Source organism: Chelonia mydas, chromosome 6 (assembly GCF_015237465.2).
Source record: "Chelonia mydas isolate rCheMyd1 chromosome 6, rCheMyd1.pri.v2, whole genome shotgun sequence".
Classification (NCBI taxonomy): Eukaryota; Metazoa; Chordata; order Testudines; family Cheloniidae; genus Chelonia; species Chelonia mydas.
In genome coordinates, this window is record NC_051246.2 from 11520946 (window position 1) to 11543551 (window position 22606).

Here is a 22606-nt window from a genome sequence, read left to right on the forward strand (position 1 = left end):
CCCTCCCCCAGAATACTCCCCTCCCTCCATTCCCTCCTCCCTCTCCCTGAGCTCTCTCCCCGACATCGATTTCCTCATCGCCCTCTTCTCTCATTCTTCCTTCCTGCTCCTACCCCTGCACCCTGTCCTCCCTCTATTGCCTGCTCCCCCTCCCCGTGCCACCTCTTGTTCCTCCATTCCCTCTTGCCCCTCTGTAGCACTCTCCCCTCCCTCCTCTCTGCTCCCATGGCCCCTCCCCACTCTATTCCTGGCTCCCCCACCTGTATTCCATCCTCCCCACTCTATGCTTCCTCCTCTCCTTCTGTTTCCTCTTCCCTTTCCCTGTGTCCCCTCCCTTCCCTGTATTCCCTCTTCCACAGGCTCTTCCCCCTCCCATCCCTCTATCCCCTCCTCCTCTGCCCTCTGCAAACATTGACAACGTTAAAATCCAACAAGTGCATCTCTCTTCACCCCTCCCCAGCCTGTCCTGCAGGCCCATTGTGGGGTGGGGGTGCTGGAGGGGCCTGGGCTCGGGCAAGGCAGGGGGAAGCACAGTAGGTGAAGGCTCATAGAGAGACACTAACAATGTATTTAGTTCCAGGGTGTAAGCCCCCACCAGTATTACTCCAGGGTTTCTCCAGTTATGGGTGATGACGAGCCCCAGTCCTGCCACAGTGATTAGTGTGGAGGGGTTCCAACTGGCAGCTCTGGGGAATGGTTGGTGGCAGGGTTATAGGGGAGATCCCCTCCGCTGGGGTGATGAGTAGGGACAGAGATACAGGAAGGGCTATACAGGAGCCAGCCTGAGGCTAGAGGAAACGAGCAGGGCCCCAGTGTGTACCCGGCCCTCTCCCAATTCTGCCTGCTCATCCCTCCCGGTGAATGACACAATCCCAGCCCAGGCCGATCTGTGTACCAGTGACGTCCCCTGAGATGCTGCTCCAGCTGAGTCACAAACAGCAGAGCGGCTAACAGAGGGAGTTTGCGTGGGAGTTTGCCCAGGGAGAGCCCACTGAGGCTTACATCTTGCCGGCTTCTCTGAGTAGTTACTACATCTCCTGAGGAAGCTCGTAGAAGGAAGGTAATATGGATGGGGGCTGTTCAGCTGTTGTGACCTGCACTGGATGTGCCATGTTTGGCTTTCTTCCACAGGACAGAAGCGACTTTGTCTGTACAAAGTGCAAGCTGGTCTCCATATTGGAAGAGAAGGTTCAAGGTCTGGAGCAACAGGTATCGACCCTGCGTTGCATAAGAGAAACTGAAGATTTCCTGGACAGACGTCAGGATATGCTTCTACAGTCACAACGTTCTGATGATTTAGAGCAGGCTGCGCAGCGGGGACAGGAGAACGGTGAAGAAATTTGGCAGCATGTGACCTCCAGAATTAGAAAGGGGAGTGTCCATGTACCAGCAACGCAGATACATGTCAGTAACCGTTCTCATGTTCTCTCCACAGGTACTAATGCGGAGAGTGGACTAGATGAGACATCTGAGGGAAGGGAGCAGAAGGAGACTCCACCGATTGGAAGGCATGAGATGCACTGTCCTAGGGATGGGGGTTCCACGACCACCGCTCCCAAGAGAAGGAGGCGGGTGGTGGAGGTCAGGGACTTTCTCCTCAGGGGGACTGAGTCATCTATCTGCCACCCCAACCGGGAAAACCGAGAAGTCTGCTGCTTGCCAGGAGCTAGGATTCGTGATGTGACGGAGAGACTGCCGAGACTCATCAAGCCCTCAGATCGCTACCCCTTCCTGCTTCTCCACGTGGGCACCAATGATACCGCCAAGAATGACCTTGAGCAGATCACTGAGGACTACGTGGCTCTGGGAAGAAGGATAAAGGAGTTTGAGGTGCAAGTGGTGGTCTCGTCCATCCTCCCCGTGGAAGGAAAAGGCCTGGGTAGAGACCGTCGAATCGTGGAAGTCAACGAATGGCTACGCACGTGGTGTCGGAGAGAAGGCTTTGGATTCTTTGACCATGGGATGGTGTTCCAAGAAGGAGGAGTGCTAGGCAGAGACGGGCTCCACCTAACGAAGAGAGGGAAGAGCATCTTCGCAAGCAGGCTGGCTAACCTAGTGAGGAGGGCTTTAAACTAGGTTCACCGGGGGAAGGAGACCAAAGCCCTGAGGTAAGTGGGGAAGTGGGATACCGGGAGGAAGCACGAGCAGGAGCACGCGAGAGGGCAGGGGTCCTGCCTCATACTGAGAAAGGGACAATCAGTGACTTATCTCAAGTGCCTATACACAAATGCAAGAAGCCTTGGAAACAATCAGGGAGAACTGGAAGTCCTAGCACAGTCAAGGAATTATGATGTGATTGGAATAACAGAGACTTGGTGGGATAACTCACATGACTGGAGTACTGTCATGGATGGATATAAACTGTTCAGGAAGGACAGGCAGGGCAGAAAAGGTGGGGGAGTTGCATTGTATGTAAGGGAGCAGTATGACTGCTCAGAGCTCTGGTATGAAACTTCAGAAAAACCTGAGAGTCTCCAGATTAAGTTTAGAAGTGTGAGCAACAAGGGTGATGTCGTGGTGGGAGTCTGCTATAGACCACCGGACCAGGGGGATGAGGTGGATGAAGTTTTCTTCCAGCAACTCACGGAAGTTACTAGATCGCAGGCCCCGGTTCTCATGGGAGACTTCAATCACCCTGATATCTGCTGGGAGAGCAATACAGCGGTGCACAGACAATCCAGGAAGTTTTTTGGAAAGTGTAGAGGACAATTTCCTGGTGCAAGTGCTGGAGGAACCAACTAGGGGCAAAGCTCTTCTTGACCTGCTGCTCACAAACCAGGAAGAATTAATAGGGGAAGCTAAAGTGGATGGGAACCTGGGAGGCAGTGACCATGAGATGGTCGAGTTCAGGATCCTGACACAGGGAAGAAAGGAGAGCAGCAGAATACGGACCCTGGACTTCAGAAAAGCAGACTTTGACTCCCTCAGGGAACTGATGGGCAGGATCCCCTGGGAGAATAACATGAGGGGAAATTAGTCCAGGAGAGCTGGCTGTATTTTAAAGAATCCTTATTGAGGTTGCAGGGACAAACCATCCCGATGTGTAAAAAGAATAGTAAATATGGCAGGCGACCAGCTTGGCTTAACAGTGAAATCCTTGCTGATCTTCAACACAAAAAAGAAGCTTACAAGAAGTGGAAGATTGGACAAATGACCAGGGAAGAGTATAAAAATATTGCTTGGGGATGCAGGAGTGAAATCAGGAAGGCCAAATCACACCTGGAGTTGCAGCTAGCAAGAGATGTTAAGAGTAACAAGAAGGGTTTCTTCAGGTATGTTGGCAACAAGAAGAAAGCCAAGGAAAGTGTGGGCCCCTTAATGAATGAGGGAGGCAACCTAGTGACAGAGGATGTGGAAAAAGCTAATGTACTCAATGCTTTTTTTGCCTCTGTCTTCACGAACAAGGTCAGCTCCCAAACTGCTGCACTGGGCAGCACAGCATGGGGAGGAGGTGACCAGCCCTCTGTGGAGAAAGAAGTGGTTTGGGACTATTTAGAAAAGCTGGACGAGCACAAGTCCATGGGGCCGGATGCGCTGTATCTGAGAGTGCTAAAGGAGTTGGCAGATGTGATTGCAGAGCCATTGGCCATTATCTTTGAAAACCCATGGAGGTCCCGGACGACTGGAAAAAGGCTAATGTAGTGCCCATCTTTAAAAAAGGGAAGAAGGAGGATTCGGGGAACTACAGGCCAGTCAGCTTCACCTCAGTCCCTGGAAAAATCATGGAGCAGGTCCTCAAGGAATCAATTCTGAAGCACTTAGGGGAGAGGAAAGTGATCAGGAACAGTCAGCAGGGATTCACCAACAGCAAGTCATGCCTGACTAATCTAATTGCCTTCTATAACGAGATAACTGGCTCTGTGGATGAGGGGAAAGCAGTGGACATGTTGTTCCTTGACTTTAGCAAAGCTTTTGACACTGTCTCCCACAGTATTCTTGCCAGCAAGTTAAAGAAGTATGGGCTGGATGAATGGACTATACGGTGGATAGAAAATTGGCTAGATTGTCGGGCTCAACGGGTAGTGATCAATGGCTCCATGTCCAGTTGGCAGCCGGTATCAAGTGGAGTGCTCCAAGGGTCGGTCCTGGGGCCAGTTTTGTTCAATATCTTCATTAATGATCTGGAGGATGGTGTGGATTGCACTCTCAGCAAGTTTGCAGATCACACTAAACTGGGAGGAGAGGTAGATACGCTGGAGGGTAGGGATAGGATACAGAGGGCCCTAGACAAATTGGAGGATTGGGCCAAAAGAAATCTGATGAGGTTCAACAAGGACAAGTGCAGAGTCCTGCACTTAGGTCGGAAGAATCCCATGCATCGCTACAGACTAGGGACCGAATGGCTAGGCAGCAGTTCTGCAGAGAAGGACCTAGGGGTGACAGTGGACAAGAAGCTGGATAGGAGTCAACAGTGTGCCCTTGTTGCCAAGAAGGCCAATGGCATTTTGGGATGTATAAGTAGGAGCATTGCCAGCAGATCGAGGTATGTGATCATTCCCCTCTATTTGACATTGGTGAGGCCTCATCTGGAGTACTGTGTCCAGTTTTGGGCCCCACACTACAAGAAGGAAGTGAAAAAATTGGAAAGAGTCCAGTGGAGGGCAACAAAAATGATAAGGGGACTGGAACATATGACTTATGAGGAAAGGCTGAGGGAACTGGGATTGTTTAGTCTGTGGAAGAGAAGAATAAGGGGGGATTTGATAGCTGCTTTCAACTACCTGAAAGGGGGTTCCAAAGAGGATGGATCTAGACTGTTCTCAGTGGTACCAGATGACAGAACAAGGAGTAATGGTCTCAAGTTGCAGTGGGGAAGATTTAGGTTGGATATTAGGAAAAACTTTTTCACTAGGAGGGTGGTGAAACACTGAAATGCGTTACCTAGGGAGGTGGTGGAATCTCCTTCCTTAGAAGATGTTAAGGTCAGGCTTGACAAAGCCCTGGCTGGGATGATTTCGTTGGGGATTGGCCCTGCTTTGAGCAGGGGGTTGGACTAGATGACCTTCTGAGGTCCCTTCCAACCCTGATATTCTATGATTCTAAGGGACACAGGACACAATTATACCCACAGTAACAACTGCAGCACAGTGGCCTCCGGACCATCCCCTGCTTCTATTCATTGCACCCCTTTTCCCCAGAGCTCTGACCCAGGGGATCCCTGTAAAACCCTCTGCACGCCCGGTGCCCTCTGTCATTTGGCACCAAAAGGTCCCTACATCACACCTCACACTCTACATGGATGCAGCAGGGTCAGCCAGTGGCTGATCGACATGCTTCGGCTCAGAACCCTCTTGCCTGGTGTCATATTCTTCAAGCTCCCCACTCCAGCATCGCAGTCTGGAGTCGGTACATTTGTTCTGGAGCGGGGGCTGTTAGAACCCTGAATTCTCTGCTGAACGGGGGAGGCCGTAGCTGCCGGGCTGCCCACACAGCCGCGTAACGTTCTTTGTCTATGACACAGTCATTTTGTTCACTGGGCGTCAGGTTTTTTACTGAAAGCCACTCGATGCTTTTTATTGCCTTCACCAGCTTGTGTTGGCAAGGCCCCTAAACCTGTGTTACCTGCATCAGTGAACAGAGCAAATAGTTTGTCAAAGCCTGGACTGGCCAGAACAGGTTTCTCTGACAGCAGCCAGAGCAGTTTGACTGCCCCTGTGGCTGATCACCGACCAGTGAGTGGCTCGTGAGAGGTGCTCGGGGGAGGAGGCAGAAAGTGTGCAGTGGGCGGGGGGGGGGGGGGGGCGTTTTGGGAGGGGGGGAAGAAAGGAGCGAGGGGTGGGGAGCCCTTGGGCGAGGGGGCAGAGTGGGGGAAGGAAGAGGTGGAGCAAGGACAGGGCCTCGGGGGAAGAGGTGGAGCGAGGGTGGGGCCTCATGGTGGAGCGGGAGTGGAGCATCCACCAGAAAAAACAATTCCGTGGGCCAGCAGAGGGGCCACACGGTCGAGGCTGCACACGGTGGCCAGCACCATCGAACACAGCAGGCTCACGTCGCGCACGGAGCAGCCCAGCATGGCGGTGACACTGACAGCCGTGCGGATGAAGCACCAGGTGCCCGGGCCATTCTGCACAGGGGTGCGGAGCCCAGCAGTGGCAGGGCACAGAAGGGGGCGCAGAGCACGACGGCAGCTGGGACCAGCAGTGGCCCCCGAGTGGTGGCTGATGTGGGGCTGGTAGAAGTCAGGGGGGGCCCAGGGGAACAAGCACTCCAGGGCCATGGCCAGCAGCAGCAGCCTGGGGCAGCCTGAAGAAGGCCGTGAGGAAGGTGAAGAGCCGACACAGGCTGCCCAGCTCCGCCCAACCCCCGCTGCTCCCCAGCCCAGGTCCCTGAGGCTCCAATTTTGTGTGTGGGCAACCAGCACCATGGGGCGGAGCAGGCCCTTGCCCAGCAGGTCAGTGACTGACAGCCTGCTCACCCGCAGGGAGAAGGCAGGAGCCCCCTGCAGCTGGTGCTGGCCCAGCAGGAAGGTAGCGAGTTCCCCAGCAGCCCGGCACCGAAGAGCAGCAAGCTGGGCAGTGTCCACTGGCCACCCTCGCTGGTGTGGCTGATCCAGCATCAGTAGCCACCAGCTTCCATGGGAGGCTGCAGGGAGACCCTGGCTCGGCATGTGGCCCTCAGAGGAGGGGGGATGGCGAGAGCGGGGAGCGCGGTTCTGCCTTAGTGCTGCCTGGCAGGGACGGAGAGGGCTCCACGGAGGGGTGGCAGCTCTGCATGGCATCACCAGTCCCCACCTCGCTGGACAGGGGCTCCTGCCGCAGACCCGTCCGCACTCACCCCCATTCTGGCAGCCCAGGCCTGCCAGCTAGTGGCACTCGGACGGCACCCCCTGACCACGTTGCCCACCTGTAAGGCCAGCCCGGGTTGTTATGATCTGACCAGGAATTGCTGAAGAGAGCAACGTCATCTACGTGAGCTCCAGCAAAGTCCTGTGACCCCACTAACAACTGGTTAACAAGCCTCTGAAATGTGGCTCCTGCATGAATTAACCCAAATGGCAACAATTTAAAGTCATAAAGTCCCGAATTAGTGATGAAGGTGAATTTTTTTTCTGTGCTTCCCTTTCTAAGGGGATTTGCCAGTATCCCTTTGTGGGAGGGAAAGCCTCAGTCAGACCAGGGCTGCTCACTCAGCTGCCGTGACTCACCCTCCAGCAGTGACTCAGCCCCCGGGCACGCTGCAGCCGCCTGTCCCTGAGCAGGGCCCAGGTCAGGTGACCCCCAGACACAGGTATTTCACTGATCCCACCTGAGCTACCAGTTAGTCTGTGCAACAGCATCACCCGGCGACAAACCCTCCTGCTGCCTCACAATGTTGCCGCCTTGTTCCAGCCCACTCCAGCCTGGTCCGTGCTCGCCTCTGGCCTTGCTCCGGCCCTGCTACTGACCCGCTCCATCCCTGCATCTTCCTCCTGACCCCCAGAACCCCGGAATGACTCCAGCCCGGCTTCGACCTTTGACCTGCAGCTGGACTCTGACTGCGCTACTGATTTGTCTTCTCCTTGGACTCTGACCTCAGTTCTGACCCACAGCCTGTCCCCAGACCCCCTTTTCAGTGCCACTCTCAGCCCGATCCCGACCACCACTCCAACCACCAGCCCTGACTGCCTGGAGCCAGAGCCTGACACTTTCTTAAATCCAAGGTGCTCAGGAACTTTGCCCTGACTAAAGTGTTGAGCACGTCATCAATTCTGGGCATAGGGAATGTATCAGGAGCCATGACAGTGTTAAGCTTTCTGTAACCAACACAAATCCTTATGGCTCCATGCTTCTTGGGATCCATAACAACTGAACATGCCCAGAGACTGTTTGACTCTTTAATTATTCCCATGTGCAGCACACTTGCCATCCCCTTATGAGCTTACTGCTGCATTTCATCAGTTGCCTGGTGTGCTCTGCTGGGTGGAGCTTGTGATCCCAGAGTGTAAAGCTTGGGGACCATGTTGTGAGTCAGGCCTGGGATGCCAGACAATACCTGCCAGTGACTCTGCAGCAGAGCCATGACCTCTATCTTTTCAGTTAGGGTGAACTCTTCTCACACTTCAGTGCTCTCTAGTGGGATATCCCTATGGCATTCAGCCATCAGATCAGTGAGAGGGGCTGTCTTACAGTCCTCTGCAGAAAATATCATCTTGAGAACAGCTTCACTATTGTGATACACTTTTAATCTGTTTATATGCACAGTCTGAGGTGCAACCCTGCTGCGGGGCCTTTGTACATTGCAGGTAACAGCGTGAACCCTCCCTACCACCTCAGAAGGCCCCTCCTATCAGTTTTGCATTTTGTACTTTTCTCCAAGGAGTAACACCAGCAGCAGATCACCTGCATGAAATGATCGCTCACAAGGACAGCAGAACCCCCTTTATCTGATTTAACTGGGGCTGGGGCCGGATTGGATAACCAAAAATTCAGATAATTCGGAGACTGGGAAAGTGTGAGGCTGCAGTGCCATCTAATGGCCACAGGAGAGCTTGCCCACTTCTGGACCTGTGTGCAATGGTTGTTGGGTTAATACGGAGAGCCGGATAATGGAGGGTCAGATAAACAGGGTTCTACTGTATTAGATATTGCAATCATACTGTTCTCTCTGAGCTGCTTGGCTTCATGGAGGCTTTGCTGCACTATCCCCATCATGAATTTTATATCCTCCCTGAACCTCTCCACATATTCAGCAACTGATTCCCCCTCTGCTTCCATGCCACCTTCCCAGGAGACTCTGATGAGATCCAGGGACCTCTGACCTTTCTCCCATGCAGGAGGTCAAATGGGGTAAACCCTGTGGACTCTTGGGGCTCCACCCAGTCAGCAAAGAACAGCAAGGGTAACATAACATCCTAGGCACTTGATTTCTTGGTTGCATATGTTCTCAGCATTGATTTTAGTGTCCCATTCGTCATCTCAGCTATACCATTGGTTTCTGGGAGGTATGGGACAGATCTGAGCTGTTTTTACCCCACACATCCTCCATAATCACTCAAGAGCTGGGGCATGAAATTTGACCCCTGTCCTGATCAAGCTCTGTGGAAAGCCCACCCTGCTGAAGATGGAGAACAGCACCTCAGAAATGCTTTCAGTTTCCACATTAGACAGAGCAATTGCCTCTGGATACCTGGTGGGAAAATCCATTCCCATAAATATAAATCTTTTTCCTCTCTGAGCTGACCTGGGAAAGGGCCCCTTGATATCTAGAGTGACCCTGAACATGCTGCTTTGATCACCAGGAAAGGAGGCAAAGGAGACTTGTGGAGACCTACAGGCTTTTTCTGCTTTTGACACAGGTCACACGTCCTGCAGAATTCCTTTCCTTCATTTTGTTTATTGGGCCAATGGAAATTTTTCTTTAGCCTGTCAAACATCCTCTCTGTTCCCAGGTGACCAGCAAACAGGACAATTGTGGTCGTAACATAACTCTGCATGGTGCTGTGAGGGCACAATCAACGGTTTGTAGGACTCCCCAGGACTGCTGTTTTTTCCCCAACCGGGGATCCCTTGGAAATCCTTCCCTTTTCTATAGAAAGCCTCCCCCTCTTCTCTCTCTCTGGGGCATCACTGTGGCTGGCCTCCCTTGTGCTTTTCAGTGAGGGGTCGCACTTTGCTCTGCAACAAACTCCATTTGGCTTTTACTTCCACTCAGAGCTCTCATAGTTAAGAGAAGCAACTCCTCATCTCCCTCCTCTAGAGACACGTCCCTATTTTCTCCCCTCTCAGCTGCCTCTCCCTACTTTGCATTTATCTCTGGGAACTTTGGGACATATTCCCTCTTGCCATGGGTCACAGTATCCACAGCTGTGGGCAGTGACATTATGGCATTTCACACCAATGCATCAGCTGGTAAATTTCTAAGAATCCCAACATTTAAGGTTCCCCCTAAACCTTCCCTTCTAATTCAATGTGGGGTAAAGGAACCGTGGTTCTAAATTTTCTCAAGGCCAGGAGTTTTACCTCCTCTCCTGGGATGATATCACCCTCCTTAATCACATCCCTCCTGACTAGGGAAATCCATGCTCCAGTGCCTTTCCACCCCAGCACAGGTTACCATTTACCTTGGACCGTTTAATAAACTCTTTGTGTTCCTGCAGGAGGTCAGAGCTGAAAACATTAACTAGATCCCCCTCTGGCAACACTGAAGTCTCTGACTCGAAGGTAGCTACATTAACCTCGACGGATCAGGAATTGACTGGACAGATCACCATACTTAGGGCACTGTGTCTTCATGCGTTCAAGGGATGCACATAAGAAACACTATTCGGGGCCATCCCTTTGGGCTGGGGTCTGATAATGAGGGTTACCAGGAGGTGACTGGTACTGGGCTGGTGGGAGCTTATTCCCCCCTCCTTTTTCCCAGGAATAAGTCAGGGGCCCCCTTTTATGCCAGGCTTTTGCCCTTCCCTTTGGGACCAGCGCACTATAAATGGTCTCGTTGGCCTGTATCAGTCAGTGGCATCATCTGCCTTTTCCAGTTACTGGGATTTTCCCACACTGCTGCCCTCACCTCACCCAAGCAGACACCAAAGAACTGCTTCTGAGCAACTGGATCGACCAACTGATCGTACGTTTCTGCCCCTTTCCTTTTGATCCATTTTCTCAAAAATAATCCCCCATTTTATGAACAGATTCCCTGTGACTTATCAAGTTTTTTCGAAGTTTCAAACGTTAGGTGAGATGCTTCTGGAATAATTTTAAACCTTTTTAAACACAGATCCCTTATAACAAGTGTCTCTGTCTACCAGAAGCAAAGGACGACACCATCTCCTCTAAAGCAGCCTGTCTTCACTCTCTGTGAACAGTGAGAGATGAAGGCCTTTTTAGAAGAGGGCAATTCTTTCTGAGATTCTATGCTCATCTCACAGACAGAGGTTTCAGTTATAAAAATCATTGCCCAAAATGCAACATATTAATCCTAGAAACAGTATGAGGTCACCTTAACAGGCAGGGCAGGATGAAGGAGACATGGGGATGCGGTGTGGATTGAGGGGAAAATTGCATCTCTCAATATGGAAATAATAGTTTACCCACTATTCCAGCCTGTTTCCAACCTTGCTTTGGATGTTATGTTGGGCTCTGGCAAGGCAGGGGAAAGCACCGCGGGTAAAGGGTCTTTCTGAGACTCTGACAGTGCGTTTAGTACTAGGGATGTAAACTCTTACGAGGCTCACTGCAGCCCACGGCTTCTCCTGTTGGGGGTCACGACCCCCAGTCCTACCATGCTAATCAGTGGGAAAGGGGTCCCGGCTGGCTGGTCTGGGGAAGGGTCAACAGGATGGTTATAGGGGAGATCCCCTCTGGTGGGGTGATAAGTAGGGACAGAGACAGGAGGTAGATAGGGGAGCCAGCCTGGGGCTGGAGGCAATGAGCAGGGCCCCAGCATGTACCCGGCCTCTCCTAATTCTGCCTGCACATCCCCCTGCCAAGGACATAGTCCCAGCCCAGGCCCAGATACGTACCCGTGGGTCCATATTTGATCGCACGTCCTACAAGGCAAAGGAAGGGACACAGGACACAGTTATATGCCCCGTAACAACTGCAACAACACAACAGCCTCTGGATCACCCCCTGCCTCCATTCATTGCACCCCTTCTCTCCAGCCTCCGCATCGACCCTCCCTCTATCCGCTCTTCCCCAAATAACTTCCCCACCTTCAATTTCCTCCTGTCCCTCTCTGTGCCCCCTTCTCTTCCTCCATTCCCTCTGCCCTCTCCTGCTACCCCCTCAGGACACAATTATACCCACAGTAACAACTGCAACACAGCGGCCTCCGGACCATCCCCTATCTTGATTCATTGCACCCTTCTTCAGAGCTTCCCCACCAAACCTCTCTTTATTCCCTCCTCCCCCTGCCCCACCCTGTGCCCCTCCCTCCTTCTATTCCTTCTCCCTGTTTCGTCCACTCCCTCCTGTCTCTTCTCTCCCCGTGTTCTCTCCCCTCCTCTCCCTCCCACTCCCTGTGTCCCCTCCCCACCCTTCCCATGTCCCCTCCCAGTCCCTCCCCTCATCCCCTCCCTCCCCTTCTCTTTTCTCCCTGTCCTGCTTCCAGTTTCCCTCGCTGCTCTGTTTGAGATAAAATCAAAATAGTGAAGTCCTGGATTAGTGTCTTCACTTACCTGGACAGTTGGTGGAGAGGCGCTGGCCGTCCTAGGAGGGAACAGAGACGAGAGGGGAGGGTGTTACTCTTTCCCATTTCTCTGCTCATTGACCTCTGAACACCTCTGGAGTTAGGTCCGTACCAGCTGGTGCAGTCACTGCCCACCCAGACAGCCAGAGCCTGGGGCACTGGACAGACTCACAGCCCCCCATATCCTGCTGGAATTGCCCACACCCAGCTGGGCTGGCATGTGTCAGCCATTGGACACAGCCCCCGTGTACTCCCCCATCGCAGCCCTGCTGCCATCTCGCACTTCCCACAGGGCTGCAGAGGGGCAGCAGAGACTGCCCAGCGACTCCTCCTTCCGGGTGGCCCAAGGGGCACTTACGTGGTGGGAGGGAAGGCAGGAGACCAGCTCCCTGCCCCCTCTCAGTGCCCCCTGGCTGGTGCCCAACTGCCATGGAGCCACCAGCTCCACCAGTGCCCTCCCCTAGAGCTGAAGAGGGGACAGACTGTGGCCAGGCTGGGGGGACAGGGGCAGAAGTGTGTGTGTGTGTGGGGGGGGGGTATGGGAAGCCTAGTGGAGGCTGCTCTGGGCTCAGTGCCTGCAGGGCTGAGCTGAGGTCCTGGAGGGGCTTGGCCAGGCCTGGGCTCTCTTGGCCCCACAGCCGCCCCGAGCACAGGCAGAGCTGGTGATTTCTGGCTCCCCTCAGCACCTGAGAGGCAGGGACTTCGCCGCTTTCCCATCCCCTCCCTGGGGGGTGGGTCAGGGTGGTGGTTGCAGGAGCTGATGTGCCTGAGGCTGAGGAATTTGGATTCACAGCTCCTTCTGCTCCCACCTTCCCCTTCTACCCCCCTTCCCTTCCCTGCTGCCCCCCTCAGCTGAGCCAGGAGGGAGGCCCCAGCAGAGTGGGGCTCAGGGGCCCCAGCTCCTCCAGCCCAGTCATGGCTCAGCCCAAGTGCGGAGGGAGGAGGCAGAGAGACTCCCCCATAGAATAAGGAGGGAGAATAGGGCAGAGCCCCTGTGGGTGCAGACTGAGGGTGAAGGTGGGGTCAGGGCAGCACAGGGCACCCCAGGGGAGTGTGTGTGGATGGGGAGCAGGGAGGGGAAGATCGGTCGAGACCCAAGGGGCACAGGGAGCTGGGAGTGAGGATGACTTGCCAGAGGTGTGGAGGGACAGAGACCCAGACCATCATTAAAAAGGCTGATTAAATGATTCATGGATTTTACAAGCAAGTTGCAGCCATGAGCAGTAGGTGCTATAGAGGGTCATAAGCAACCCATTGCCTGTTGGACTGGGTAACAAACTATAACAGTAGATAAACATTTATTAAAACATCATTTGTTATCCCCTATTAGGCAAATGTAGAAATGGAACCTTACTACAAAGGGTGACCATTCTGGGAGACCAGACATCTCTGCACCCTCACCACCAAACACCTAAAACCATCTGATTGGAACAGGAGACAGTAGCTTGGGACGTGCCATTGAGAATCATCCTGTATGTTACACACGGCTTTGGCTGGGCTGAGCTCAAATTTGTTTTTCCTGTTTCCACCCACACTCTGGCCTTCAGGAGTCCTTTTTCTCACGTTCTTATGGCACTGAACAGCCATCAAAGCCTAGTCTCCCCTTCAGCTCTTCAGTCACTGGTTAGGCTCACAAACCCACAGCACAGCAGAGTAAGATACTTGAGGCCTTTACTGAAATTAAGGGCCCAATTTTTGTGTGTTCAGCACCCAAAATTGGGACCAAATTTTCAAACTCCAGCCCAGATCCTCCAAGGTATTTAGGTTCCTAATTCCCACTGAACTCAATGAAAGTTCGAAGCCCAAATACCTTGGAGGATCTGGGCCTCAGCTTCCAAAATGCACCCAGCATGTTGAGCCCTTTGGAAAATCTGGCCCCATATTTTGGTTCCTAAGTGGATGCTGAGATTTTGAAAATGTGGCTCTAACCGTGTGTAAGTTATAGACTAAAGCGTGTCACTCACTCACTCACAGTAACTGTCATTATCAGCATCTCAGCCCGTGTCTACACTACACCAGTTCATTTGTCCAGGCTGTGGTCTTCATCAATCTCAGCGATAAGAAATTCTTAGACCAGATGTTAACAGCCATAAAATATACAATTCCTTCACACCTAGGATCTGATCCAAAGCCCATTTAAATCCCCTAGATCAATTCATGTCCAGGTAACGTATCTACAGTAAGGTTTGAAAATATGTAAATTAAAACTCAGTATTGCCAACCTCCAAAATGATGGGATTGATTTAAAAAGAACCCAAAACGGATTGTTTTAATCTCTTGATTTTTATTTGCTGTCTGGTGGTTGAGCCTGTAGGGGCCATGCTTCTCTCTGTCATCACAAAGACTCAGTACAAATTCCAGGAGCTGGGGCTTGATGAAAAAACACCAAATATCAAGTGACTCAAGATAAAAATGGCAAAAGTTGGCAAAACTGCATATTAACAAGCAGGTTTTAAAAGCTGACCATTTTCTGACTGTAGTTATGGGCCCAAGACACTGAGCTGAGGGAACACAAATAACCCGAGGACTCTGATTATGGCAAATAGCATTTTACCAGATGAGCTCTTTAGGTCTGTATCCTAACCAGCACTTTGGCCCAGATCCTCAAAGGTATTTAGCCTCCTAACTTCCATTGATTTCACTAAGGCTGAGTCTACACACAGAGTTGCATCACTTTAACTAAAGTTGTTTTAAACCCAATTAAGTTAAACCAGTGCAAACCCCTGTGAAGACACATTTAATTTGCTGTAATCCTGGTTTATCTTGATTTGGCTAAAGTCAACTCCATACCAACTTGGGTAACTGCATAGAAGATGTGCAGGCCTTTAATAGCACATGGCAGATTGTAGTGGGGGTAGGGGCGGACGACTGGTTTCATGTCCTGAAAAGGGGCTCAGCTCTCAAGTGTTTGTGAAACAAACAGCTCTGCCCACTGTACCCACAATGCCCAGTGCAATACAATGAGGGGTGTATCCACCTGAATCGACCATCATCACAGACTATACTGTGCAAACAAGACGTGCCTGGAAGTGAAAACTGCTGTCAGTGTGGGAATGCTAAGGTTTGAATCCCCCAGCTGTTGCATTTGAATTCTCTGTTAACATTGCCCCGTGGTTGTGTTTTTGCTTTTCACTTCTATGGTTTTAGAAAATGAGGCAGGATGAGGAACGAAATGGTGCCATTACATTCCAGTATTTACGGGCCTGCGCCACTCATGCAAACTAGGAACTGCCATTAAAACAGAAACTGTCTCCGTGCATCACATCATTTAAAATGGAGACTCAGCCAGTAGCATCATTTCTCCTCCCCCCCCGGTCCCCACCTCCCCGCAAAACTGGTTATGAGATTTCTGGGCTTTTCCATGTCAAATGCACTAATCTCCTATTACCGTTTTTGAATTGAACGAGTGCAGCTGAACTCATGACGAGGTTCTCAGTGCAGCACAAGATCCCTTTAAATTGAGTGACTACTTTCATTTAAGTATGATTGTGAGAGAAGTTATTGGCGTGGACCAGAGAATCACCCAGTTCGGAGGAACAGGGCACAGAGCTGCAGTCTTTATATAGGCAAAACTCCTGTCTAAATTGGTGGAACTTTTAGCTGCGTCTGGGTTGGGCTCAAGGAAAGGAAAACTTAATAAACTTTGTCACCTTTGTTTATCACTGTTTCCCCAAAACTAGTTGTGCATTAAAGCCCTGTGCCAGGGTCATGGGCCCCTTTAAGATGGAAGGGGGGACTGGTCAGCTGCTGCCCAACTGGGCTTAAGGGAAGGCACCTGGGCCTTAAAAAGGGAGATACAGTGAGGTGGCGGAGGGAGGTGAGAGAGGAGAGCTGCTGGAAAGGCTCAGGAATGAAGAAAGGAAGGAAGGAAGCAGCTGGTGAAGCTGCTGGAGGAGCGGTGGCCTGAGACTCCAGGAAACACAAGCCCAAGGAGGGGACATGGGTAACCCCCTGACCTCGAGGGCAGAGACTGAGCAGCGCCTGGGAAGGGCTGATAACGCTGCCTGGGAGAGAGGCTGGGAGCCAGCCAAACCTCAGGGAGCGGGGGCTGTGCCCAGGGCCAGACTGGGGTGGAAGAGACTTTACTTTGGGTTTATTGTACATTAACAAACCAGTCCCCAGAAAGGGGGTTTGTTACTGGACATAATCCTCTGTGGATTATTCCTGGGAACCTTTGAAAGGGAAATTGAGGCAGGGAACCCACAGTGCCACCCTGGGACAACAGGGAGTGCTACAGGGCAGGCACGACAATTTCAAGCCCCAGTTTAGCAGAGCACTTAAGCATGTGCTTAACTCTGAGAACATAAATAATCTCATTGACTTGAATAAGACAGTGTGTGTGTGTGTGTGTGTGTGTGTGTGTGTGTGTGTGTGTGTGTGTGTGTGTGTGTGTGTGTGTGTGTTACAGTTAAGGGCATGTTTACGTGTTTTGCTGAATCAGGGCCAAATTTTGGCTTTAAAATGTTGCACTTTGGCTTTAAAAGTGACCGCAGATTTTGAGAACTGGCAGCTCAGTTTCATGTTTGGAGCAGAATTTGGTGACACTTAGTCGGTCGTTCTCAGTGTAACTGGTTTGGTCACAGAGTTGCAGACACCGTTGCCAAGTCATCCAGAAGCTCTCCTGGAGCTCTGTCTCTTCCCAGGACCTTCTTGTGATCTCACTCCACTCTCACAGCCAGATCACTGCTAAGCACACAGAGCCTTCTCCCAGCCCCAGCCTCTGGGCTTTACACTTGGGAACCCCCAAACCCAAATCTGCCCACCAAGCACCACATGGCCTGAAGGTGAGCCTGGGTCTCTACCCTCCTTTGTGCTGCTGCTTTGCAACTGGAAGCAAGCACTGAGCTGTCTCTGGCAGAGAAAGGGAAGTGATTTCAGCCAAACAATTCCCTTAGCAAGGGGTCCGGGTGCTAACACACTAACTGCGCCTTTGCTGTCACACTGCTATAAAACATGGGTGTTGGCTGGTATTGTCAGGGAGTGAAGGGAGTTAGATACTCACCTCCCACTTGGCGACAGGTTTCAGAGAGGGAGCCGTGTTAGTCTGTATCAGCAACAAAATCGAGGAGTCCTTGTGGCACCTTAGAGACTAACACATTTATTTGGGCGTAAGCTTTCGTGAAGTGGGTTCTAGCCCAAGAAAGCTTGTGCCCAAATAAATGTGTTAGTCTCTAAGGTGCCACAAGGACTCCTCGGTTTTCTTCACCTCCCACTGACTCCCTTTGAAAACCCCAGATGTTATGGAGAATAATTGATCCCCATCTTTTTTATAGCAGCCCTTAACATATTTGAAGATTGTTATCAGGTCCCTCCCCCAAGTCTTCTTTTCTAAAGACTAAACAGGTCCAGGTTTTAATGTTTTCTCATAGTTCCGATTTTCTTAATCTCTTGACATTCTTGTGGCTCTTCTCTGAACTCTCTCCAGTCTGTGCCCATGTCTCTCCTAAAATGTGGCGCTGGAACCAGACACAATGCTCGATCTGATGCCTCACTAGTGCTGAGCACAGTAGGACAGTTACCGTCTGGGTCTTACACACAACACTCCTGTTCCCCCCCCCCCCCAGTGATATTAGCCTTTTTCACAACAGCATCCCATTGTTAACTCGTGTTCAGTTTGTGATCCACTGTAACCCCCAGATCCTTTTCAGCAGTTTTACCGCCTAGCCAGTTATTCCCAAGTTATATTTGTGCATTTGATTTTTGCTTCCTAAGTGAAATACTTTGCACTCATCTTTATTGAATTTCATCTTGTTGATTTCAGACGAATTCTCTAATATATCAAGGTCACTTTATTTCTAATCCTGTCCTCCAAAGTGCTTGCAACCTCTCCCCGCTTGTTGTCATCTGCACATTTTACAATCACACTCCCCACTCCATTATCCAGTAATTAATGAAAATATTGAATAGCACTGGACATAGGACAGACCCCAGTGGGACCCTACTAGATACTTCCTCCTAGTTTGACAGTGAATCATTGATAACTAGCCTTTGAGTATGGTCTTTCAACAAGTTGTGCCTCCACTTTATAATAATTTAATCTAGACCACATTTCCCTGGCTTCTTTATGAGACTGGCATGTGAAAAAGGTTTACTAAAAATCAGTCTAAACAACAACTACTGCTTCACCCTGTCCACTAGCCCAGTAACCCTGCCATGGTAGGAAATTAGGTTGGGCGGGGATGATTTGTTCTTGACAAAACCATGCTGGCTATCTCTTAGAACCCTGTTCTCCTCTAGGTCAGTGGTTCTCAACCAGGGGTACTTGTAGCCCTGGGGGTACACAGAGGTCTTCCAGGGAGTACATCAGCTCAGCTGGATATTTGCCTAGTTTTACAACAGGCTACATGAAAAAGCACTATCGAAGTCATACAAATTAAAATTACAGACAATGACTTGTTTATACTGCTCTATATACTATACACCGAACTGTAAGTACAATTTCAGTCCCCTCAACTCTCCCAGGCTGCAACCCTGATACTTCTGTCTCAGTTTCCTCCAACTGTTTAGCAGGTCCAGACAGGGTAAAAGACCTCTCGATCAGCTACAAGCCATCAAGGGAAGAGAGGGGAATGTGCCCCCACCCCTCTATGGTTTACTTGGGACTTATTAAACTCAGTGTAAAAACCGGTTTGGGGTGTTATTTCCTGTTGTTTCTGTGAAGGGATGCCTTCAGTTTCAGAGTAAAAGAACAGCAGAGTGTTCATTATATAGTTTACTACTTAGGCTAGTCAATAGTGAAATTCTTTGTTTTAGAATTGAAATGAGTTCTATGTTACAGGTTAAGGTAAGTGAAGCAAGGGCAAATGTAGAGTCTGTAGGAGTTACCAGCAGTCCAGCTTTAGAAAACTTTGACAGGAAATACATTCTTCATAAATGATCTGGAGGATGGTGTGGATTGCACCCTCAGCAAGTTTGCAGATGACACTAAACTGGGAGGAGAGGTAGATACGCTGGAGGGTAGGGATAGGATACAGAGGGACCTAGACAAATTGGAGGATTGGGCCAAAAGAAATCTGATGAGGTTCAACAAGGATAAGTGCAGGGTCCTGCACTTAGGACGGAAGAACCCAATGCACCGCTACAGGCTGGGGACCGAATGGCTAGGCAGCAGTTCTGCAGAAAAGGACCTAGGGGTTACAGTGGACGAGAAGTTGGATATGAGTCAACAGTGTGCCCTTGTTGCCAAGAAGGCCAATAGCATTTTGGGCTGTATAAGTAGGGGCATTGCCAGCAGTTCGAGGGACGTGATCATTCCCCTCTATTCGACATTGGTGAGGCCTCATCAGTTTTGGGCCCCACACTACAAGAAGGATGTGGAAAAATTGGAAAGCGTCCAGCAGAGGGCAACAAAAATGATTTGGGGACTGGAACACATGAGTTATGAGGAGAGGCTGAGGGAACTGGGATTGTTTAGTCTGAGGAAGAGAAGAATGAGGGGGTGATTTGATAGCTGCTTTCAACTACCTGAGAGGGGATTCCAAAGAGGATGGATCTAGACTGTTCTCAGTAGTACCAGATGACAGAACAAGGAGTAATGGTCTCAAGTTGCAGTGGGGAAGGCTTAGGTTGGATATTAGGAAAAACTTTTTCACTAGGAGGGTGGTGAAACACTGGAATGTGTTACCTAGGGAGGTGGTGGAATCTCCTTCCTTAGAAGTTTTTAAGGTCAGGCTTGACAAAGCCCTGGCTGGGATGATTTAATTGGGGATTGGTCCTGCTTTGAGCAGGGGGTTCGACTAGATGACCTCCTGAGGTCCCTTCCAACCCTGATATTCTATGATTCTATGAACATGGAGGAGGTTTAGTACAGCTGAGAAATAGCAAGATGATGGCTAAGCATTGTAACCCATGAGGTTTTGTGAGTGAGGTGTTTGATGTAGAAACAGAGCCAAAAAAAAAGGCTAAACTGGGGAAAGGAATAGCTGTCAAATGTCTGCTCGTGGCTTGTAATTCACTGGGAAAGAAATTGAATAAGAAATTAGAGTTACTCAGGAAAGCCCAGCAAACTTTGTATGAGGGAGGAAAGGTTATTCAGGATTTAACAAATCAGCTACATGCTATTTATGGGCAGTTTTTTGTTTTTAATTAGTTAGGTAATTTGCATTAACACAGACGTTTTTTGGCTTGCTTTTGGATTTAAAGCCATTAGCAGCTTACAGACTTTGTTTTAAAAGGGACACGATTAATTTTTACCAGAGTTTTGATTAGTTTTTATTGTTAATTTTTGCTTTTAAAACACACAGCAATTTGGAAAAGAAAACACAACCTATTTGGAGCCCTAATAGGATTTTAATTAAGTAGCATGGTATGTTTTTGCATTTTTTAATTTTTTTTTTATAATATATATTGGGGAAAATGCACATTTTTTCATAGTTTATTTTTATAACATTAGCCATATTAATTTTTACAAAAGGTGTAACTGGTTTTTTTTGTGTGCTTACAGAGTTTTTATGTACCCTTATTAAAGTGACAGTTTGATTACACAGAGCCATCTTAAGGCTCAGTGTGGGGCATTGTTGTTGTTTTTTATTTTAGTTTTTATTTGCTATTTTGTTACCAAAAAATATTTAGAATTTTTTTTTATTTTTTTGGTTTTGATTGCCCCTGCTGCAGCCATGATTTTGGTTTTTATTTAAAAACAGTTTAAATTTTGTAAAGCATTGAGTTACCCCTTAAGGGTTAAATGCTAAGTACCAAAGCCAAACAACACTTTAGTTATCTGTGTTTGGCAAAAAACATTTTTTGGTTTTGCAACTTTGAATGAAAGATTCAAATGGATTTTAGTGGTATTATTTAAAAACAAAACCAATTTATTTTAAACTTACAAAACAAGAGTTTTACAAACCAGGGGTGTTGCTTTAGGTTTTAAACAGTTTACATATTTACACATTATATTTATATATACATATTTTTTTTTATATTTTAAACTGCTTTAATTTTTACACAACGGTACATAGATTACATTTATATACATTTGGGGGCAGTTAAGTTTTAATAGAAACCCCTTCTGTTTTTTTAGCAAATTTGACTAAATTGTTTATAGTCAAATGATTTAAATTAGATTGTTTTTTTGTTTGGCTTATTTACAGTCTTTTTTTTGGAAAAGGGCCCCCCCCCTTTTTTTTAAATGGGTACAAAGAAACCAAGAATTTTTTTAAAAAATATTTTTATATTTAATTGCTTAGTTTTTTTTTAGCTTCTGCAGGTTTTTTTTAAATTATTTGCTTATTTTTTAAAATGACGCTTTTATTCATTTAGATTTTACTATTTTAAGTATTGTTTTAGGGATTTGAAATTTTTATGCCTGGACTTACTGCTTTTTTTTATTTTTGCCACTATGCCCCGAGGGCTTTTAATTTGTTTTTTTACTTTTTTTTATTTGTTTCTTGCCTGCTTGTCTGGGCCTGATTTTTTTTTTTTTTTTTTGCTGAACCGTTTTTTTTTTATGGGCACAGGCTTTGTTTTATTACCAATTTAGCAAGGGGTGGGGGCTTTTTAACCAGCCCCCACCCCTTTTGGTTTTATTTTTTAAAAAATATTACTTACAAAAACACTACACAGCCAAACTCCGATATTTTTTAGAGTTTGGTTTAACAGAGCAAGATTTGTTTAAAAGGAATGATTTTTTGCACACAGGGCAGCTTTTTATAGTTTTGCCTGAGCATTGTCCTTAGGGGACTTTTTTTGCCTGAACATTGTATTTTAAGATGTTTGGTTGTTTTTTTTCAATTACTGTAATTAAGATTTTATGTTTGCCCTTGCCAGTGCCGGGGCTTACAATTTTTTTTTTTAATTTTGTTGCCAGTGCCAGGACTTATGATTTTAACTCACTCTGGGCCAGAGTGAGAAACGCTAAGTTTTCCTTTGTATTGCTTGGCCTTTTACCACCGAGGGTTTATACGCCAAATATAAAAACCCCAGGGGCAGAGTGAGAACCCTACTTTTTTTTTTAATGCTTAGTTTTGCTAGGGCTGAGGATGTAAGCAGTGATGAGCTGCCAAAATCTTAACAATGGGCTCCCTCCTCACCCCAGGAGGGGGTCGTTGCCCACCCCCGCCCCCTGGGACTCCTGCCCCATCCAACCCCCCCCCCCCCCCCCCCCCCCCCCCCGCGTTCCTTGACAGCAGTATTTTATAGCGAGCAAAAAGACATTGTAAATTAAACCTTGCTACATTTTATAACCAAAACAATTTACATTAAGCCCTAGGCCTTTCACATTTTTTAAATTTACTTAACAGACAGAATACAGGAGTCTGTCTCTTACTAACTAAACCTTAAAACAAAGAACTAAAAAGGGCCCAATTTATAATGCATATGGAAACAGAATTCCATAGTCCCCGAGGGTCATTTCTTTCTGCTATTTAAAAAGGGTGGCTGGCAGGATGAAATCAAATCGTATATTAATTCTTATAGTACAATTATAAAATCCTGCTCCTACAAGAGGAGCGGTCAGTACTTTGCAAAAAAAAAAAAAAAAAAGAAAAAAAAAGCAGGAGTTAGA

General features: G+C 48.8%; 1 protein-coding gene across 1 annotated transcript in view; it reads right to left on the bottom strand.

Annotated features, from left to right (window-relative positions):
* LOC119566266 overlaps positions 1-22606 on the bottom strand; it is a 1129280-nt gene that overhangs the window by 158593 nt on the left and 948081 nt on the right. The window contains exon 3 of the mRNA XM_043548405.1: positions 11438-11464. Within this exon, the coding sequence (XP_043404340.1) occupies positions 11438-11464 (27 nt within the window). The remainder of the gene's footprint in view (positions 1-11437; positions 11465-22606) is intronic.